The sequence below is a fragment of the Solea solea genome, chromosome 8 (assembly GCF_958295425.1).
Source record: "Solea solea chromosome 8, fSolSol10.1, whole genome shotgun sequence".
NCBI classification, from domain to species: domain Eukaryota; kingdom Metazoa; phylum Chordata; class Actinopteri; order Pleuronectiformes; family Soleidae; genus Solea; species Solea solea.
Window position 1 is genome coordinate 15,723,744 of NC_081141.1, and position 22,966 is coordinate 15,746,709.

General features: G+C 40.8%; 1 protein-coding gene and 1 long non-coding RNA gene across 4 annotated transcripts in view; one reads left to right on the forward strand and one right to left on the reverse strand.

Moving 5' to 3' along the window:
• The window catches only part of sema6a (sema domain, transmembrane domain (TM), and cytoplasmic domain, (semaphorin) 6A), a 101,295-nt gene that overhangs the window by 39,194 nt on the left and 39,135 nt on the right, over positions 1-22,966 (reverse strand). For all 3 annotated transcript variants that reach the window (XM_058635652.1, XM_058635651.1, XM_058635650.1), the window contains exons 2-6: positions 18,552-18,726; positions 16,008-16,125; positions 4,630-4,690; positions 3,110-3,172; positions 2,473-2,574 (exon numbers count right to left, since the gene is read on the reverse strand). In XM_058635652.1, the coding sequence (XP_058491635.1) occupies positions 2,473-2,574; positions 3,110-3,172; positions 4,630-4,690; positions 16,008-16,125; positions 18,552-18,651 (444 nt within the window). In that variant the 5' untranslated portion in view covers positions 18,652-18,726. The remainder of the gene's footprint in view (positions 1-2,472; positions 2,575-3,109; positions 3,173-4,629; positions 4,691-16,007; positions 16,126-18,551; positions 18,727-22,966) is intronic.
• Positions 17,376-22,966, forward strand: part of LOC131463729 (uncharacterized) — a 52,616-nt gene continuing 47,025 nt past the window's right edge. The window contains exon 1 of the long non-coding RNA XR_009241109.1: positions 17,376-17,428. This is a non-coding gene — a long non-coding RNA (uncharacterized LOC131463729). The remainder of the gene's footprint in view (positions 17,429-22,966) is intronic.

A 22,966-nucleotide genomic window follows, 5' to 3' on the forward strand; every position in this document is an offset into this window, starting at 1 on the left:
CTGATAAATGCGGAGACATAAATTCCACTTTCCCTGCAGGAAGAGTGTGTGAATTGAAAGACATCCACTCTGCAAGCTTAGCATGCTGAATGACAAGGGCAACAGAGCGTGGATGTCTTGTTTTTCCTGGTAAACAGGTCCAGTGAACCACAGCAGAAGGGGGTTTCCCTGCAGGCCCCGAGATAACATCTGTGTGTGCTGTGACCATCACATCACAGCCCAGCAACCCAAACAACAACCTCCTTCAGGACAGCTGAACCTCTTTCAAGTCCTTCTCTTTATTCTCCTGCCTTTCTATGCAGACTGTCTGTTGTTGTTTTTTTTTTTTATATCTGATTTCTCTAAAAGAGAGCTCCATCATGATCGCAAACGCGATTATGTGTTTTTTTTCTTTCTCTCTCTGTCTCTTTTTGGGGGAGTGGCTACACCTGGGGACTGGTCTGCTGAAGAACACACCTGGAAGCAATCACTCAATCACCTTTCCTGCATTTAAGCCTGGGAGTTTTTCCAATCCAGTGTCAGAGTTGTTTGCATTCACTACGGTGTTATGCGAGACCGTTTTATTCTCGGTGAGTGTTGCTTGGCTTCTCACTCCTTTCACGAGACTCTTCCTCTCCATCAGTTAAGCCAGCTATTATCATCTTGCCAACAACTAATTTCTCACTGGTTGCAATTAACCTTTTGAACTTGATGTCTGGTCCACGTCTGCATTTGGGTCCCATACTATGTTAAAGTTCATTCTTATGCAACAATATCTCTACAACTCCTGACTCTTGGAACGAAAAGCTTCCAAATGCGCCCGTCAGTGTGCCCATGGGTGTGTTGGTCTAAAAATGAGGTGTGGCCAGGCACACTGCTATCTTGAGGCAGCAGAAAGCCACAGTGACCAACGAAATCCTGGTCTTATGTCAATGACACAGTATTTTCATGGTTATTTAAACGGCGCATTAGACGTTCCCACATAGGTGAGTTCACAGTGCATGCACACTCCGCTTGTTACACACACACACAGATGCACTCCTCCGCCGCCTCCTCTTCCTCATCAGTTAAATGTAGGTTGAATGTCAGTACAATTCCTTATCCTGTGCAGTCTAATGGAGTTGGATCAGTGAGGATCAGTTGACGGTGGAGGCAGAGGGTTTACGAAGAAAGAGTGGGGACATTCTGAGCAGCACTTTTTTATATTTGTTCATCTGCTTCCGTTTCTGTTTTTCCTGAAGGAATCTCATCGCCGTTACGGACTTTCCCCCGCATGCATACTGCCGTACAGGCAGGCATCAATTTACAGGGGAATTTCAGGACAGAGCCTTTACTTGCATTTCAGTGAATGAGTGAGTATGAATGACGGCAGATAGTTAGGTTCCTCTGCCTCCAAATCAAGCGTGTCAAAGTACACCTGGAGATTAAGACATCGGAGGAGGGCCTGCTGAGTTGTGAAAGTCATCCATGTATGTCCATCACTACATAGCTCACCTCCCTACACTCCCACATAACTGTTGTGGATAAATACCACTGTGCCTACGAGAGTGTATGTTTGAGTGACATTAGAAAAAAAAAGTAATTATTGTATTAGTCTGAGTAAAATTAGACTTTTAAAATATATTAATAACATTTAAAATATATATAAACTGTATATTACTAACAAGATAAAAGAGGGCATATCGCCAAGTAGCGTAGTAACGGTGGACACACTTTATTCAATAATTCAATTACCCACAAGTGCTTGTATACTGGGACAAAGGCAGCAAAAGGTCCTGCCAACATCAATCTACAAGGAGTAGGGGTTGAAATCTTTAATTTACAATGGGACACTACCTGCATCATATTCTAGAAAGCAAGGCCGCTCAGTCTCCCACAGTTTCAATTCACCCCCCTGTTTTGCAAGACTAACCCTCTTTAAAAAAAACAACAACAAAATCCTTAATGTAATTTAACAATTTCTTCCATGGGCCATAAACTACCCCCGCTTAAAATCTGCCCTTTACCTTTTCAATTATGCTGTTTACAAACAAACAGACAAATGCAGCAAAAAAATAATAACCTCCTACACGAAGCGGAGGCAAAAATCAAATAAGGGCATTATCTGAGATTACATTTGAAGTGCAAAGGACAAAACACGGGAGTCAGGCCAACTGGATGAGGATCACAGAGGCGGGATTGAGTTTCAACTGTTTGTATGTGCATCATACGTTTGCTGAATGGTCAATCACCAAGCTCACAGGAGCACAGAACCATTAGTATAGGTACGTGTGTAGAACACTGTACGTTTACATCATAGGACATTGAAACATAGGATAAAAAAGAATGAATACACATTATAGAAGGCAGTGTGCAGGTGGTTATAGGTTGTAAACTTCTTTAAACACATGAGTTTTGAGTTGTGGAGGTCCGGTGGCACTGAGTTCCAGAGCCGGGGAGCCGAGCAGCTGAAAGCCCTGCTCCCCATGGTGGCGTATGTGTATGTGTCCTTACCTTGTAGGTTCGGCAAGACGGGTTGAAAGCATTCGTTCCACAAACAAACAAGGTGTCATCATTTTGCTGCAGGAGGACTTTGATGAAATTGTGGCACTCGTCCTTCAGGGAACACAAGCCAGAGGAGGAAGACAGGAGAAAAAGACAACAGTGAGTTCATGCTGACATTTTTGTTGTTTATAATTGATGGTGGGTTTTTTTACACTAAAAACCACATTCTTTCTTTTATAGCACAGCATTAATTGCTGTGAGACATATGCATAAAAACATCATGTACAATGTATAATTTCTTGATGTTCATAACAGATTCAGGGTCTTCATAGAACTGTAATATTCTCTCTTAGAATTGCTCAATAAATCCAGAGAAAATGTAATTCCAGTATATTGTCATTGATAGCAGAGGGAGTGTGTTATTGCACCTACAGAGTCTCCCGTCGATAAATGTGTTTATGCATGAGCGTGTGCAAGAGACAGAGGCATCGTGTAAAATTACATTTGTTACAGCTTGACTGTAATGTATAATGTGTGATTTGCTAAAGTGGTGTTTTGCGAAGAGTAAGGTGATATTTGTTCACTACAAGTGAATTTAAGGCGTGAGCGCAGAAGATGCTGTGTCTACTGTTTGTGTTTCATCTACCTTATGTTTCCCTTTCATTCTGCAAGTGTCCACGTCTCCTTGTCTGGACTTCCATGTCAGTTTCTGGGTGGGACGAAAAAGTAGATGGACGTTGGAGAAGAGAATGAGAGCAAGAGAAGAGGACACACCGGAGCGCAAATAAGGTAAACATAGACTCAACGAAACAAAACACAGGAGACACAAGAATCAATGCTGGGATCAATAATCGTCACCTGAAATGCTCCATCACTGATTCCCCATAATGAGGCACCTGCTCTGAGGTGAACTGTATTCCAGGAGTTGATCAGAGATCAGTTTACCTCCTTGAACTTTTAAAACTGTCCCAATGAGGAGGAAATACAACACTGACCACAGATCAGAACAAAGTCTCTCCAAGGACAGATCCAGCCCAGAGCTCAAAGACATGTTTTGGCATTTTTTTTCTTACGGTAATAGGGGATAGGAGACTATTTAAAACATGAAAAAAAAAGAAACCAATTGCCGATTAATCAGCACGGTTGTATACATTCTCACACACTGCCTTGGCCTATGAGTCAATGCTACCAGTAACTCTCAATCAACTATACACACACAAAAGTACTTATCATCATTCACTGTTAAGTTATACCTAGTATCCATTCAGACACACACACACACACACACACACACCTAAACATACTCAAACACACCCGTCACTCTGCCCTGTGTGGCCTGAGGGTCAGTGCTGAGCCGCTGGTTCAGACCGCCATGGTCCTCGCCATTGTTGTACAACATGTTTGGAGCTAAGCCACTGATTAAAGACCCTCAGGTCAGATCAATCAATCTGCAGGTCTTCCACCGGCCTTTCATCTGCAGCCCGCTCTCATTAAGACCCACTCGTCGGGCGATGACATTGAAGTGGATGAGGTGGAGGGATGGCGGGTCGCTCTATACGCGAGTAGGGCGCTGTTTGAATTCTGTTTGCATGCATTATGTTGAGGGCAAGTGATGCCAGTGATGAGTGGCTGGAATGAAATGGAAAGTGGGAAATAACAGCTGAGGGCCTATGTAAATTTGAAATCCTTTTTGGATATTCTCGAAATGTACAATGGTGTCTTTTTTTTCTCCCGCTGCTGATTGTCTTCTATCCATGAATCCTCCTCCTCATCCGCCTACTTCCTAAACTCACTTCCTCTGTTGTCCTCATAGCTTGTGTTGCGCACCAGTCACACTCTTACACTGATGAGCGTGGATGACGCAGGCGTTTCACTAGCTGATTGATTGAATAATCTTCTTAACAGGGTCACCATGGCGAGCACACCAAGCTCACATTGTTGAGCAGCTGAGTAAGAGCGCTGTTAGGTCATTTATACATACATATATTCATATATATATATATATATATATATATATATATATATATATATATATATATATATATACATGCATATGTTTATAAATAAATATATGCATGTGCACAGATAAGCACACAGCAGAACTCGGAGGCCGGTTACCGTATACCGAGAACAACACGTCCTCAAAGGGACAGACGTCTCACTCACCTTACTGAAAAAGACCTCGTCACTGTTGGCAGTGTCCGTGTCCACTGTGTATATATGATCCCTGCATGCATTCAAGAGAGGGTGAGAGAGAGAGAGAGACGGGTAGGGAGAGATTGAAGGGGAGAGAGACAAGAAAATAAGAGGTCAGACAGCAGCAGACAGTCAAAAATCCAACAAACAATAAAGCCATTTCTTTTCTTAACTCTGGCTGTCGTTGTGTTCCCCCCCCCCCCCCCACCCCTGCAGGCAACAAACAACGTCAAAAAATGGATCTTTGTGTAAACTTTGTTCAAACTTCAAGGAATGACAATAAACAAAAGGAAGCCAGAGCTATTTGCTCTGTCAGACAGAAACAGTCAACAAAGGTTTAGAGAGCTGTGGCACAGGCCCGAGGACAAAAGCCTCTTTGTCCCAGAGAAAGGTCTTGGGGGAGGTGAGGGAGGAGGAGAAGGTTGAGACGGGAGGTGCCAAGTCACTCAGAGCTGTTCAGGTCAATTAAGCCTAGTGTTTGAGCCACAGGAAATCTATACTAACACTCATTAATGCTCCGACAAGAAGACTTATGTGTGCTGGCCTGGAAACATACAGGCTTCTCTTTTATTACAAAGTCCTGCCATATAGGACTCAGCAGGGCATATGGAAGACATAAAAGCCACACGGGTTAACTACATCTTAGAAAGACAGACTGGCTGGTTGACCAGTCGTGTCGCTACACCTACTTACCGTGGAAAATCAGGGTGCAGACAGGGACAGGAAGGGTGCAGCGGGGGTAGACGAGGTGGTTGTGTAAACAGAAGCGACAGAAATAAAAGAGGGATTTACCTCATTCAGTGCTAGAACCAAAGGTGACCATGCCAAACACTGTAACTACTTTAATTTGTTGGAGATTAGACACTGAACGTGTTTTTAATCAAAGTGTGTAACAGTGGCATCATCAGACTCACGGCTTAATTACGTTCCAGCTCCCCAACCTGCGCTCAGCCAGCCAGCCAGCACGCCTTGCTCTCTCATTAACTAAATCTAATAAAGTCTTTAGAGGAACAGACTCCTTGAAATGAATCTACATCGTTTTCCTGGGGACCAGCACCGGCTCCTTCAGGATAAAAGCCAGTCTACTGTACCTTATCAGCCACTGCATTTAAATTAAATAATTAATCTTGGAGAGCAGTTGAAAGGAACACAACCGTGGTGCTTTCTTGGGAGAAGAGAACACAACTCCAGTGAGGCCGTATGTGCAGAATCTGTCAGTGGATTTGTTTTCTTTCCATGTCTGCACTGAAAGTAAGGTCTGTCAAAAGTACAACACACTCTGTCCAAACACCATTATTCTGAAAAATATGAAAAAAAAAGGATGTTTGCAGGATGAAAAACATTGTCAGATAATTCAAGATTAAGATTTGATAAAACAGAAAACTATGAACACTTGACAAACATTCATTGACAAACATTTAATAGCAATTACGTGTTGTGTCTCAATGTGTGTTTGCACAGCGCGTAAACATGATATCAGTATACTGAGCCTTTGCTCTATTGATATTGAAGAAAACTATATTGCTGCAAATTATATATGAATTGAAGTATTGCCCGGCCCTTACAGATCACGATACGTGTTAGCACGAATATCATTTCTTAAACTTCAACATCCTTTTGAAATCAACTGAGATTAAAATGATTTTTTTGTGCGTAAGGAGGAAAGAAAATGAAGTCAGTATTACGTCACCGAGAAGCTTCCGATGCCCTTTCAAGACTCGAGTTCACGTGCATTAGCAAATGCCAGATGCTGCCTGTCACTGTGCAGTCTGCCATGACTAAAAATTCAGTATTTCCAGCCAAAACCACAAACTCCACTGTAAAATGTTTTTCATTACGGCTCTCTGGTACCCTTGCAGTTCTCTAGCTAATTGATCTGGATCAAATTTCCAGGACTCCTCAATGACTCTTCTTTCCCTCCGTGCTTCTTTCACCTTGGTTCCACTGGAACATAACATGGGGCTGATGTAAACTTGATTATTAAAAATGGTCACTGTCAAACCATAAGAAAAAAAGGGAAGCCTGAGAAGAAAAGGAAAGTAATACTCTATGTATGATAACAGTGAGGGATGATATAGTATTAATTTTCCACTGTCATCAAAGGTTCAGCAAATTCTTAATTTATATCTTTATATTAAACTCCAGACTTTGTATTAAAAAGACAACGCTAAATCAAAAGCAATTAAATCAAAGGATTACTTGATGGATTTTAGTGTAATCCCATGGGTTATTTTACTGCCTGCACATTTTGAAAGAGTGTATGAGTAATGTGTAATTCACTGCTCTATTATTTTCCAATAGTAACCTTCATGGCTATAGTCCCTGTCTCTCTTGTCCTGGTGCCTACAGCGTCCTCAAGGGCCGAGGCTTTCCAGCCACTGGGTTTTCAGTTCCAGCAGAGATTAGAGGGATCCAAGCCATGAGGCGTCCCCCAAACATCCTGACTGGAGATGGAATGAGACAATGGAGAGGCTGTGTCTGTGTCAACACCAGCTCTCCAAACACACACATGTGCAAAGACACCGCAACCCCCCCTCCTCTACTGCAACATGCTCACAAAAAAACACAGGCCTATGCACCCTTTGCCCTCTTGGGCCCTGCACCTGAACACATATTTCAACATAACTTCCCTCTGCTGCCTAAGTCACATCTAACTTCTCTGCGAACGCGACGGAATGGAAAGCAGAGGCAGCAGCTACACTGGTGGTATTGTATGTTGTAGACCATTAATTACAATTCTAATGTTACGGCCGACCCATTTTCCAAAGCAAAGTTGTTGTTTTTTTAATAACCTATGAAAATCAACTACAGGTGAGTTCAAATACATGATCCATCACAGGCCAAACTTTTATTGCTTTTCCTGCAAAAATCACAGTATTGTCACATGACACAATCAGATCTTAAAAAGTCTTTACCATAAAGCTTTGCATTCACACACTGTTGTCATTACGGTTGACCGCTCAGTATATTTTATTATAATTTTCTTCAATAAAGTAGTCCATATTTCTTGCTATGAGTCTTTAAAACCTAAAAAGATATTCCTATCCGAAGGTCTGATGTCCAGACGAGTCTTGTTCGCTGTGGCTGAGAGTATCGCACAGCATTTTATTCAACATTCCTTTCAAATTTGCATTGAGCAGTTGACAGTGAATCTACTGTCTATTGCTCCATACATTTGAATCTATTTACATTAACATACTGTAGAACACTTTCACATTTTACTTATGGCTGGGGAAAATGTGTTACTAGGTGAACTACTCCAGGCATTTTCAAATCCCTGCAATATTGGAATAACTAAGAAATATTATTATTATAATAATAATAATAATAATAATAAAAAATTGATTATATATATATCATAATATATATAATACATTAATGTATGTAGAACACAATATATTATAATACAGCTATGATACTTATTATTATTTCTTATTATCTAAAAGTCATTCCAGCCAGTCAGTTTAATGAGTTTCACTGGCCCTATAGCTGGATTAATGGATTATGGATTCTTGGGAAATGGATTTTTATTTTTAGTTCAGTTCAATATTTTATAATCTGCTCAAACTAGTTCCCACGTTTGCTCCAACTTCAACTCTTGTTTTTGGTGACTTTATCAATGTACCAAAGCAGCTGTTAGAAGTTCCTATTTGTAATGTAGCAATGGATGTACAGAGAAATGTTAGGTCACGCCCACACTACAAGTAGGAGCAGTGAGTCAGTGTGACTCGGAGAAGTTGACATTTTGAGAAACTGCAGCAGTTTAGCACTAAGTGTTTCAAAGAGCCTGCATTTCCTCCATGATTGTGAAATCAGTAGGTGTGAGATATAACACAATGTCCCGTCATAGCGACTGGATTCTGATTGATTTGGCTCTCTGACTGCTACACTTTCAAATGGCATAATGGTGGTAGAACAATGCTCCCCCATTCCATGTTCCTTCTTTTTTCATACAGAGTAAAGGCACAATATTCCCAGCCTGTGAAAAAGGAGCGTCTGTCACGTCTCACCCTACACACTGTCTTACTTCTCCGACACTCTTCAGGGGAGCCACAGCTCAAAGATCAAAGACTTATGCAAACCACATGGGCCCAAATGAGATCAAATCCAGTCCAGAATCGAACATGGAAGTGGGCTCTGACAGACCATTTACTAAAAATCGATTTCCAATTATTTTCTATCTCTCACCTGTAGGCTACGATTCAAGCCTCACATGGACTTGGGACAGTCATGTTACACAAAACATAATGGTCTACAGGAGCTGTGGTGTTGATAAAACATTGTAATGGCGTGTTTCCACTAGCACGACTCGGCATGGTTCTTCTTTTTTTTCCCATTAACGATAGTACCTGGTGCCTGGTACTTGACTGTGTCAGGCGGAGTCTGTGCTCCGGTCATGCAGGAAGTACTGAACGAATCTTTTTAATGCACTGATTCTAATGATTCAGTACATCAACAACCACTGTCGAGCCGAGGTGGTACTACTGTATATAGTGGAAAAACGCCATAAGAGGCCATTGATAACTGGGTGCACAACATTTGCTGTCAATGTGAATCACTTGGTGTGAGCTTCTTATTTCCCGAAATTCCGTGACAAAAATGCGTGAGTACGATGGAAGGTATGCAAATATCCTCTTAGACACAAATATGGAGGCACTGTTAAAGGACGGGTACAGACAGTGACAAAGAGTTGAAAGATCAAGGCCAGACAGTAGACCAACTGAGCTGAGGCAAGAGTGTGAGACTGAGTGCAACAGAGTGACATAGAGGGTCTCCGTCGGACATGTAACCATGCATGGCCGCGAGAACACAGCGGCTTTGTGTGGAAGAATGTCGTTTTCATAACAGCGCATTTCTTTTGGGGTGACCGCGAGCCTGCTTGGCCCATCTGCTTGGTCTTTGTCAAACTATCTTACATTCCAGTAGCAGAAAAGAGGGGAATGTGATTAGCATGCACCCCGCACCTTTTGCCACCGCCCCTCTCGCTACAAACTAAATGCCTCTGCGTCCAGCCTTCCCTCCACCTCCCACCCTTTCTCTCTCGTCACCCTCTTCACCCATATTCCTCTCTCTTGATAACTGGATCATGGGTGGCGGAGGAGGGCCCATTGTAGGTTGTTTTGGCTTTCACTGCTTCAAATCCTCTTCACAGAGTGTGAGAGAGAGGCAACTGGGGAAGCCAGCAGGCACCTTGGGGCTGTGGAGGGAGTGTTGAAGCTGTGAATGGGCTGGAGCATTAAGAGGTCCTCGGTGATGTGGTGGCATGAAATACAACAAGTCAGAGTTCAGTCACCCCCAAGCTCAGGCAGGTTGTTCTTTTTGAAGGTTGAAGTTCTCATTAGGGTTTCCCTACATTCACTCCACATTTCCCTTTGTGCGATTGTATGTGAGTGTAAGTGTGTTTTTGTCTGTGGCCGGGTCAGTGGGGTAAGGGACATAGTTTGAGCTCTCATACTTGAAACATTTAAGCAGTGATGCATTAAAAAGATGTCATTTTCTTGATATCAGTGGATTCAGATTCATTAAAATATCTAAAAATGACAACACTTATTCCATATCTATATATTTAGTAGAGTATGTATAGTAGCCAAAGTTAATCCATAGGAATCCGTATTTATTTTCAAGGTAATGGACCGTTTCACTTGTCAGCTTTTAATGACGTCATCAGCTTTACGAAGCTGCTGCTATGTTTTTGGTAAATAAATGATAATAATTGTGCTTAAGATGCTCTAAATCCTACTCTTTATTCATACGGGAATATATCTTACAATAAAGTCTTGTTGGGGAAAAAAAAAATTGAACCATAGTGCTTTTACTTTGAAATGAGTACTGGTCGTGTTGTGTTTGTGAAAGATAGAGGAGATAAAGACATTGACAGCTGCTCAGCCACACTGAGATTCAGCAGCGGTGAGGCGTCTAATCATGCTTGTCAGTAGTGAGCGGAGAGAGAGAGAGAGAGGGAGCCTGTTTAAAAAAAGTTATGTAGTGTATGCCACTTTAAAAATGTAAAGAGCATACAGCGACTTCAGAAAACAGATTGAGAGGATGAATCACTGATAATATATGAATACCAGCGTCACATGACTTCACACACCATGCTTTAACTTTGTATTTTTGACTGTATCCATGTGACAATGTGCGTCTGAAAGCAGCACAACTGTACAGTAATGCAGAGACAACATGCACGTACAAATGTTCATCTACTACGAAGGGAAAATGTCAGACAGTGAGTTCCGCATATAGGTACCCCATTATCACAACGCTCTTCAATGTGTCATGTTGAATAAAAATCCTATTCCTAAAAATGCTATAAACCTGAGAATGTCAGAAACTATTTTCCTATTTTTAACTGTAAACTTGTTTGAAACGTAGAACTATTGGAGCTGCATGCTTTGTTTCAGTGTGTGGACGTGGCTGGATGTTGCATGGCGCTGTGAGGGGAGCAAGAGTAGGCAACCGTGTAATCCCCATCATTAGTGGGTTTTAACAGGATTTGGCGCAACTATAATAATGGAGACTCCAGTGGCCTCCACTGCGAGGCCCAAAAAGACGCGACAGGGAAGAACAGCAGCCACAATGGCACGACTGTTCCACAGGTCTCAACTTATGGAAGGTAATCTGGATTTTGACTGTGTTCGTGCATGTTTTTCTTTGTGAGAGCTAATGACAACCATCAATTTTGGTCTGTGCACCTTTACACTTGATGGCTCACTATGTGACTTTCTCTCACTCTGTCCCCACACACACACACATTCTATCTCTGGTTCCCATGCTTCCCAGATTCAAAGAGTGGTGTAAACAGAGTGCAGTTGGTGTTACCATGGTAAAGGGCGACTGAGGACTAGGAATGGCGACTATGCCCTGCATGTGGAGAGATCCAGGGCATGCACACTAGCACGGTATGGAGTTGCACACTCACACACACACATGCATGCGAGCGCACACGCACACACATACACGTGCACAATTATGTATGGACAGTCTGTCTAGTTCTCCTCTAGGGTGTCTAGGGTGATTTTGCAACATTTTAGCCACCATTTAATTAATAATATGTGTTTTTGGTATGGTATGTGTTTTTCCTGATATCATTGAAACATTGCAAAAAAAATAAAATACACTCTCTCTTGTCTAACATGAGAGGAAAACAAAAGAAAAAGGTAGGATCGATACCAAAACTGTTCATTTCAAATAGAGGTTGACCGATTGATTGGTTGGGCAAATGAATCAATAATTTCAAACATTTACATTCTGACTTACGGCCCAACTTTACACTTATAGCTCAACTTTACTCATACACATTTTCTCAAAATAAAGCAGTTTTGATTGTAGAAAAACTGTTTTCTTCTTTGACTGTTTCATTCTTGTCTTGTCAAAAAATGTTGCATTGGCAGAGTGTGGGTACAAATTGATTACAAAAAGAAATCTTTTTTTCTCTTTCTTTTTCACAAAAATCACAGTATTCACAAACATTCTGTGTTGGCAGCAATGAGCAATATGCCCAAGACAAAACAAAGTCTGACTTTTGGAATTGTTCGGATAGAACTTTCTGATGATAAGTGGCACAATGCTGTAATCTTATCAGTGGATTAAACAAACATAAACACTTAAGATAAGCCACTCATGCATGGCCGGGCCGTTCTCATTCCAAGAGCGCCATATACTGCTGCTCTGTCACGTCCCTCGGCGTCGCCTTACAGACACACAAGGTACCCCTCGGTGTCTGAAAGAGACGCAGCGGGCGGCACATTTCGATGTTCAGAGCAGCTGCCCTGAGTGCCCATCCACACTTTAACATTGCTGTGAGCATCAAGCCAGTACTAAGCAGTCACTGACAGGGAAAAGATATCCTCTATTATTTATAATTATTGGTCATGGAAATGCAGATGGTATTAATAAAATAAAAGTCTGTCTGAATGGGAGCCAACAGTGAATATCCACTAAGCCTAGCCGGGATATTTATCCTAACCCTGACCTCAGCCCTTTTCTTGGCCTGAACCTTAACCTCAGTTCTATCCTGGTAAGAAAGCAGTCAGGTGACGTAGTATAGAAGTCTGCACACTTACCATTTCAAACCAACAGTCAGTGATGTTACCTTTACTGGACATTTAACAAATTAAATTATTAAAGTTCTTCTAACCTTTAGAGCATTTAACCTAAACCAAAAGCTTAACACAATAACTACATGTGGTTGTTTTTGTGCCCAGACTTAACCAAAAGAAAACTGTTCTATTAGCTCTTGTTATTATTGTGACCAACGGTGATGATTGTCCTGTTTAGCTGCTTTTGAAGGGCCGCTATTTAAGAACTTGTTCCCAGACCTGGACTTATTCTGAGGGACAAACGACCGATATGGTTGTTCAGGTTCCAGCTGCACATGCACAGATAGCCTAAACATGCACATTGACTTTATTTATTTATTTTTTTGTACAGAGAATGATAAATCTCCCACTGCTCTATAATGAATTCCCTCTGAAAGAAGTGCATAGTGGATAGTGTTCCCTGACACATGAAATATGGGTCACTATAGAATCCTGCTTCATCCGTCTCTAAATGTATCAAGAACTCTTTTATTGCTTTTACTGATCACAACTCTGCTGCTGAACACCTAAAACATACATGACAGCCGACATACATAAACCACAGAGCTTGTACATGGAGTATTTTAATGAAGTGCATGTTCTACACGCTGTTTCAGCACACCTATCATGGATAAAACAAAAACACTGACATTGCTATGATTCATGAACATTGTTTCATCCATAGAGGGATTCAAAACAAACAGTGGAATAAAGATATAGACATCACTTCTAAATAAATAAATAGACAAACACAGACTGCTAAGTTATCATTATAAGACCTGATGAAAACTGAGTCAGGAAATATGATTCCGAATATTAAGAAACTAAAGTTGTCATGTACTGAATACATAATCAACATTCAGAGTAAGTCTGGGCAGTCCAACGATTTTGAAGCATATTGAAAAGCCATGACCTCATCAACAGAGGCCATTTTGTTCAATCTTCCCCACATATAATGGCTAAAACAGAGCTGAGGAGGAGCAGCTGATTCCACCGAAATCAATACAGTACATTTCATTCACAGCTCAGAACTTCGGATGAATTATCAATCACTGCATCTGTTGCTGAGTTCTTCCATTGCCAATGATTCAATGCTTCCCCCTCTATATGGATTAAGCCACTTTTGTCTATTTACAATTTCATCAGTTACTATGTCTGTATGCATCTCACAGTTTAAAAAAAAACCTTGTCATTTTACTGCCAGTGCCAAAACGGCAGCCAAAGGGATTTAATACACTGAAGAGCCATTCAAAAACAGCCTGAAACTGTGTTGGGCTTTTTGGACCACTTTCACAATGACCATCTGCAAGCTGCTGCACAACAAGAACTGGGGCTCATTGGTCTGCAAGCACGATGGCAACGCTGCATGATGCTGGCCCCAGAATAAACAAGTTATTTGACTGGACAACCCTCATAAAAGCCACTTAGTTTCTCCTCTACAGTGTTGTTCGTTGTTTCTTAACAAAATTCTTCCTGCGCTGGCTCACTTTCACATTGATTTGAGAATCGGTGATTGTCCCCACTGTTTGCCTCAAACTGCTTGTTGATCAACTGTAACATGTCATTATCGATATGCTGTTAGGGAAAATGGATCTCACTGCACAGGGCATCATTTAGTTTCCATGATATTGACTCCGACGTTCTTCTCTGTGTCAGGATCAATGCTAGACTTCCAGCTCGGTCTAATCTGAGGCGGCCATCCCAGATATGCAGGGGTCACGTGCCCTGGCCATGTGTCAGAATTCCTGCAAGTCTGGAACTTACACACCAGGTGTAAATGCTCTCACACACACATACACACACACACACACACACATACACATACACAAACAAATGTATAACTCAGTGCAGACACGATCCTGGGCTGTAGCAACCACGCCCATAGGCGCACCAACACATGTTCGCTACCGCATATGTACATCAATGCACACACGCATACCACACTCAAGTAATTACTTTTAAATCCCTGTGACAACTGGTCTGCATATTAAACTGAGCAACACACACACACACACATGTGTTTTCTATTCCACTTTGTTTCCTTCCTCCCCACACACCTTGTCTCAATGACCTCAGATAAGTTACAAAGCGGTGCCGCTTAAAGCAGCAGCCTCCTTCAGCCATTAAATTTGACATGCTTGGGTGGAAAACAAAGAAAGGGCCCTATTGTGGCTTTCAACGCTATCCAATCAAGCCCACTACTCAATTAGCCAGACAGCAAATGGCAACGCAAGGATCTTTTTTTTAACTAAGCCTTTTTCAGTGCTGCCTTGACTTTGAACTGCACAATCAAGGCTCCACGGAAGTTAAATCTGCTCAGCCTGTTCATGCCTTGGTCAGGAACCTCCCTGTTCTCACGCTGCTGTGAGGTGGACATTTCTAACACACTGATGATAAGAGAGAATACAAAATCTGTGTGTGTTTTCTCTACAGCCTCCGGTGTAATTGAACTATACCGTCTAAGAAAGAGTCACAGGTGAAAAACAGACTGACAGTTAGACAGAAAGCAATAAAGGCAAGTGACAGAGGAGGGGGGGAAAGCAGACAAAGAAACAAAGAGATATAAAGATCAATTTGTGAGAGCAACTACTAGGCTACCAGCAAATCAAGTATCAACACTTCTCTATTCCTTTATTCCTGTGATTTATGTGCACTGAGGTCTTCAGAATAGTACATTAAGACCATAAGTAGAAACACATTTCTTATTATTATAGTGTTTCATTCATGTGTGTGGGTTCCTGTATTTGCTTGATATTTGTACTGTATGCCCACCTGGATGTTGAAAAAGCAGGGCATAAGGCTTCAGGGACATTGTTGGCAGATGGTAAGATAAAAATAGAATCCAACAATGAGGCAATGAAAGAAAAGTCAATGAGAAAAACAAATCCAGTCGTAAGATTTTGCTGTGAATTAGTCCCTCCTGAATCCCAAAACTTGAAATGCAGCAGCACAGGGCTACAGAGGTCAGCTGGATAGACTGACTGCTGTGATTCTCACAGCCCAGAAAAAAAAAATTGCACATGTTAACAATCCCCAACTGGCAACAGTTGATGAGAATCATCAGCCAGCCTCTGTAACATGAGAAGGGCTGATGAAGCATTCAATAATCCTGGTAGAAACATGGCTCAGTTTAATCACATTTTTACTCCACAAAGCAACTTGACGTAATTTAAAATGACTTCATGAATTTGTCTGACACAGCAACAGCATTTCAGGATTTCCTTGATGGAAAGACAGCACATGATTAAAAAAAAAACTATTATCACCCACCTGGCAGCAATATATAATGTCCTGTTCATAATCATGATGAGCTGGATGTCCAGTCTGTGCCGCTGTGTGTTGTTCCTGCCAGGTTTGTGGCCTACAAATGCTGGATACTGCTTTGTGTCTGCAAGGAGAGGACAAAAGAGATTCATTCCTCCTATAACGGCTGGACAACATGGCCAAAAAGGTTACTTTGACAATATCATTTTTAACCGTTAAAAATGGCTAATCATCACAATAAATGTCAAATGATTAAACACTGATTTTTCCTCTTGAGTGAAAGTGTAAGGGCCAGTCCACACAGAAACAGATGTCGGAGAACACAAACACTTTTCACGTTTTTGTCTAGACAGCAAATACACTACACTGATGTCATTAGTCCCACCACTGTCTTGTGCTGGCATTCACTGTCTATATCACTGTCAATGAAAAGTAACTAAAGTCAGCCCTAATGTCACGTCTTTAGCGATTTCACACACAGGGTTGAGGGAAAAAAAGTGTTGAAGATTAACAGTGAAATGAAATCATAAAATAAAGGGGGAGAAAACAAAACGGATTTTCACAGACACTATTTTGCCTTGAATGAACACATGGGTGATTGTTCCACACACGGTCAGCTGTACTGCACATCGTTCTTGTCTGTGACTCTGTGTTGTCTGTGTGGTCACAGTGTTTCTCTGTCTCTGTGTCTACAGTCAGACCAACTCGCTGCACGCAGTAAATACAGCTAGATGAATCTCAGTTGTGTGGCAGAATGATTTCCTTCTGATAAAGTAGTTAGGATTATGTCAGAAAGTCAAATAAATATAGTGATCATTTCACTAAATTGTCAACACTGTTGTTTGGTCTGTTCACGTTATAATAATTTTTATTTTCTTTATTTATTTCGTATTCGTCCCCCTGGCTCAGTTCATTCTATCTGTGTTTCTGTTTATTATATCTATAATGTGCATAACGTCTTCTTCTCTGCTTTTGGTGTAGCGTTATAGCGCCTCTTACAGGCCTGGCATATATACTACGGTGTTTTGAGTCATTTTTTAGGGGGTTCCGTGTTGATGAAGAAGAAGATGAAGACATTTCCTGAAACGATGGCGATGTTGCGTATCGTTTTCCCTGTGTTTGTGTCCTAAGAAACAAGTTCATTCTTATGGACAAAACAAAAACAAAAAAACTTGATAAGTGTGTACCCTTGTGAAACAACCACCAAATTGTATTTATTAGCTTAACAGTCTTTAGGGACCCAACACTTAATAACATAGGTGAGTGTAAGATTATTTTATTTTTAATGTATAATTAAAAGAAAATGATAAAAGCACGCAAGTGGAACTGTTGGCACGGGAACAGTTGCGCCCAGGGTTGTATAAGGGGTACACTTCCGCCCGCACCCCAGGATGACGAACTCTGCCGCTGAACGCTGTATTTTACAGGTTAGTAGTTTGTAAGAATGATCAACATCGCTTCCTAAAGCCTCACGTAAGTTTGGCGATTATTATTATGACTTCTGGATGTTGTTTTGAGCATTTCTGTCGAACTTTACCGCTACTCTCTAATCGGCAGGTACTGCCGCAGCAGCGGTGTGTGTGTCTGTGTGTGTCCATGTGTTATTGTTGCCCTGCGCGTAGTCTTGCAGGTCGGTCGCTAACACCGGCGTATCGCTGTGTTTATTTTGCCCTGCCTTTAGTCTCGCAGGCAGGTGCTAGTATTTTAAGTGTATTTATTTTGGGGCTCCTACACAGTAGCCTAAGTTAGTTAGAATATGTTGCTGTGCATTTAGAATAATTGATCTTTTATGCACTTTACTTTAGAGCTGCAACTAACGATTATTTTCATAATTGATTAATCTGTCAATTATTTTTTCGATAAATCGTTGGTCCATAAAATATCAGAAAACCTTAAAAAATGTCAAACCTGGAAATGATGATGTTTCCAATGATGATCGATGAACTGTTTCAGCTCTACTTTAGTTCAAATATGGACTGAACCAGGAACTGACACTTGGGAGGAAACGTTTTGTGTCGAGAATTTGACATTGTAAATTAAAGAACGCGCTGTGTCTTCATCGCTATCTCTATGTTACAGATTTATCTTTTGTTGCTGTGGTACCAACCCTGGAAGTTGTAACACTTGCATAAACATTATATTGATATATTTTGTTTATGCCCTGCCACTCCCAGTAAGGGGTTGTGTTACAATGATAACACAATCAAACACTTTACAATTCCAATAGAAGAAAAGCTGATTTTCCTTTGAAGGGGGGTGAGCACTGTTTCAAATGATGCTTCAAGTCCTTCATTTTAGTGTGTAAAGGGCCTAAGCTTGGACACCAAATTACACTCAGTGTCTTCAAAATGCATTCAGTGCAAGAAGAGGCTAGCAGAGGAACCAAGGGTCCAGAATGAACAAGAGGAGTAGATGGAACAAGTGACAAAGATACCAAGGGAGATTTGTGAAGTGGCCAAATAAAGATGAGAGTGAAAGGAGTCCAGGAAAAGAGCGAAGAATTACTTATTCCAAGAGAGGGGGGAAAGAAAAAAAGAAAAGTTTACTTACAGTTGCCGTGTGAGATGCTAATTGGTTCGCTGTCCTCGGGGAAGCCTGCCCCGGCTATTTGCACTAGCGTGAAGTAGAGTAACAAGGCCTCTGACCTCATGGTCGCACCAACGCTGCTGCTGCTGCTGCTGCTGCTGCTGCTGCTGTTGGTCCTCTGCTACAGATTTTCCTCAGCCTGTACAAAAGAGACAGAAGCCATTTAGACAAGGAGGAGATGGAGGATAGGACAAAGATAAAAATAATGGGGAAGACAAAAAAAGGAAGAAGCAGTTTGTCAAATAAATCAGCTTTCACGTGACTGCCTCCTCTGTAATCGTCCCACCTCAGTTTCTACATAGCTTATGTAAAACAAAGAAATGCCGAAGTGAAGTGAGGGGGAAAGAAAAAGGAAGGAGGCTGGCAAAACAAATTCAAGTTCACCCGAATGGCTGTTTGTGCATTTTGTGGATTGCACAGCCCATTGGAATCTGGCAGCAATATATTTACATGCATTTTTGATGACTCAAGTAAGCTGTGTTGCAAGCAAAATTAGAATTAATTGGATTAGGTTGGTATTATGTATCATAGATCGAAGTCAGACAGAGATGTCCCTCTCTGTTTGTCCTGCTCCCTCTCTCTCCAACTGACATGGTCTTAGTGAAATGGAATGATTCTTGTTCAGATGAACCTACTGTGAATTAGAATCAAAACCTGCATGGATATGGCAAGTAACTTGGCCTATGTGTTTGGTTGATTATCTTTTTTTTTTGCTCCATGTGATGAAATATTACAGTATATTTATGACAAACGATGCACAAATGTGCTGAACTTTGCTGACCATGAAGACCTGACATCATCTCTCCAATCTGCATTTTAATAATAAAACAATTGTGAAATCTACCTTTGGAAGAAAAATAAAGTTTGAGTGCAATTATCATGTTCCTGGGGGAAAAAAAAAAAAAAAAGCACAAACTTACATAAAATAAGTAATACTCAGGAGATTAGTTCATTAATAATCATTTAAAAAGCACATTTTCAGTATTAAGATACAATAATGGCATCTTTTCCCAACGTTGCCATTATGTCCCACTAGAACTGTGCTGGACTCGGACTGCAAGAGTGAGCGCAACCTTGCAATAGGTTTTAATACACAAATTAACCAACCAAAGCATCTCAGGCAGGTTTTGACACTGACAGGAATACCAATCCAAGGATGACACAAGATTAATTCATTTTTCCTTACTCTGACAGCAAGCTAAATTGAGTTCTTTTTTTTTTCCATTTTGCACCTTGTGCCATAGACTTAACATGCAATACTGTGCTTAGAAAATGAAAAGAAGATTATGAGTGGCCAACTAAGCATTTATTATGGACCTCTACTAGTGCAGGTGGCAGTGCATATCTTAACTTTCAAAATACTGTTGTGTAATATATATGTGTGTATATATATATATATATATATATATATATATGTATATATGTATGTATGTGTATATGTATATACAGTATATATATATGTATGTGTATATGTATATACAGTATATATATATATATATATATATATATATATATATATATTGTAATATAACATTTTGTTCTCTACCAGTAGCCTAAGTGGGATGTTTGACCCTGGATTGTTTACTTTTAATCGGGGGGGAACAATGTCTTCAATGAAAGTAATTTTCTAAATGTAAAGTTTTCTCACCGAAGTGTATTTTACAGCAGATACACTAAAATGTGTTGATGTAATGTTTTCATTGGACAAACCATGGCAACTGAGCTTTTCCTACTGCAGTTTGGAGCAACAAATTACTCCCATAAATCATGCATGACAATTATTGCGTCTGTAATCTAATCAAGAATGAAGCATTTAATTTACATAAAACACCTTCTTTTTTTTCCCATTTAGCTGAAAGCTTTCGTGGTGTAATGTTGCCGGGCAGATAGAGAAGGGAATAGTTGAATAAAATAGTCTATTTCATTTTCTCCAGTCCAATAAAAGTTGTTTATCCCACGCTGTATTTTCATTCACTATTGTATGTCCGGGGTGGAACAAGCAGGGGGGAGGAATGGACGGAGAAAGAGAGAGAGAAAGGGGATTATTTTCTCTTTTCTTTGTCATGTCTCTCTCTCACTCCCTCTCCCTCTCTCCATGCTCCCGTGAATCTCATTCAGTAGAGGAATGAAAACACTATTCACTAGGAGAATCACTTTAACACTGAGGAGAATACCAATACTAAAGCCTGGATACGACCTTGATCTCACAAGCCGCTCCATTTCCCTGTCTCCTTCCCCGACTCTTTGGCCGATTCCTCTATGACGTTTGAAAAGAAAACTACTAAAATGGGTTTTCCTCCACCCTCACCTTTGTCATACAGTAAAGGTTGATTGAGTTGCACTTGCACTGTGCATTCCAACGGGGTCCAAATTGTAAATACAATTTCATTTCTGCTCTTCATACAGTACAGCACACCACTGTGCACGGCTGAAATGAATTTTTCTGCTGAACTTTGACCCGGAAGTTCTCCTGTGACTGACTGACTGATGAGCAGGAAAGTGGCGTGCAGTAGAGGTTAGGCTCAAGGGAACTACATGTCAGATTGAGGTTGTACTTAAAGTAAAGCAAGATATGATTTCCTTCATTCTAGAGTCGAAACATGTAAATAAGTCTGAAAATGACAGATTCAGGCCAGATTAAAGGGTGTTAAAATCAAATGATAAACTGCAGTAGCTCAGTACTCTGTGTGCATGTAGAGTTAGTGTTTGATGAAAGTAATCTCAGGAGATTCTTAATCACATTCTAAACATTTATCTTGCATGAGTAGCCATGGGAGATGACATATCAGTGAGTTTATGCTCAAAACTGTTACACGAGCCATCACCTCACTACCTCTTGTGATGCACAAAATAAATTGAGCACAAAATAAATTAAGTGAAACCCTTAAACCTTCTAGTGGCCCTTTCATTAGAAGCTGCCACACATGAGTAACAGGAGGGAGAGAGACAGTCTGTCTTAAACAAATTACTCTTTTTTTGGAAGAGCAAATTGCTTCCTTGTGTAGTGTGTGTTTGTCTGTGTGTGTGTGTGTGTGTGTCAGCATATGTGTGTGTTATAGACATCTGTTGCACACACTCAAACTCAGAACATGAGAATACAGGTAGCAAGGCTTTAATGTGTGGTAAAACTCCAGCAATAAATTACCTACTACTAAAAACCACACTTAAACAGGAGGAAGCATGTGGATTTCCACTCTCATAATAGCCCCACTTGAAAAACAACCAAAGAGAAGACATAAAGAGTAACAGTCGAGCCCTGTGCCTCCTCCACAGCCTTTTAATAGATAATAACTTTTTGAGAACCTTTGCTGCTATTTCCCCAACACACTTTTAGTGATAAAGTAGGTGGTTTTACACACGTGTGTATACCGTGCATGTGTGTGTGTGTGTGTGTGTGTATTAAGCATAGAGGGGGTGTGTATTGAGCACAAAGGGGAAGGAGTGGAGAGTTAATCAAGCTAGATGCTGGCAGGGGGCCACCAGCAGGTAATAAAAACACACAAACCCCCCAGAATCTCTCTACATATCCTGCCATCTTATGAAGGACTAACACACAAACATGTTCAGTCTCACTCAGTCACTCTCAGCTTGAAGCACCAAAACATAAGCTCAAACTATACAATAAACGACTGTTTGGGCCACCATTAGATTGGTTTGTTTGCACAATACAATTATGATCAAATGGTGTAATTATATTTCAATCACTTTATTGGAAAACACCCAGAAAATACAGGAAACATGTATGCAGTTTTAAAATAGCCCATTGTTTTCAGAACTACCCTTACACATGAACAATAACACGACCGTGGCTCTGGAAACCTACTTAATGCTACTGGTGAAAGTGGTGTAAGATCTACTGTTATACTGATGTGAAAGAGGTATATTACACCATGGGTATTCAAGACATGTCAATGAGTTAAGGTCATAGACAGTTTGCTAATATATAAGGCCAACTTGCAGGGTAACAAATCATTCCAAGATATAAAAATAACAAAGCTGGTGGTGCCCTGAGACATTTGCACAGTACTGTATACAACTCAAATCAGACAAACAATCACTTACACAAACACACAATTCTACTTTCCTAACAAGACTTCGTAGCCCTGAGGGGGCAGCTAACCCAAACTGCATTAGCTTTAAATAATAAACATATTATCAGGCCTAATGATGTTATTTCTTAGCTGTGGGTGCTCGCAACTCAAATACACACACATTTATGAGAGCAACAAGGTCAGCCACATGGCCTTTAGCTGGGGGAAAAAGGGAAGGGAAGTGTTAGTTGTACGTTTGGCCTGTACGCACAAACAAACCCCAGTTTGCACACATGATGCTTATTGGCTGATTTGGCTGACAGATTTTGCACAGATGCACACACGTAC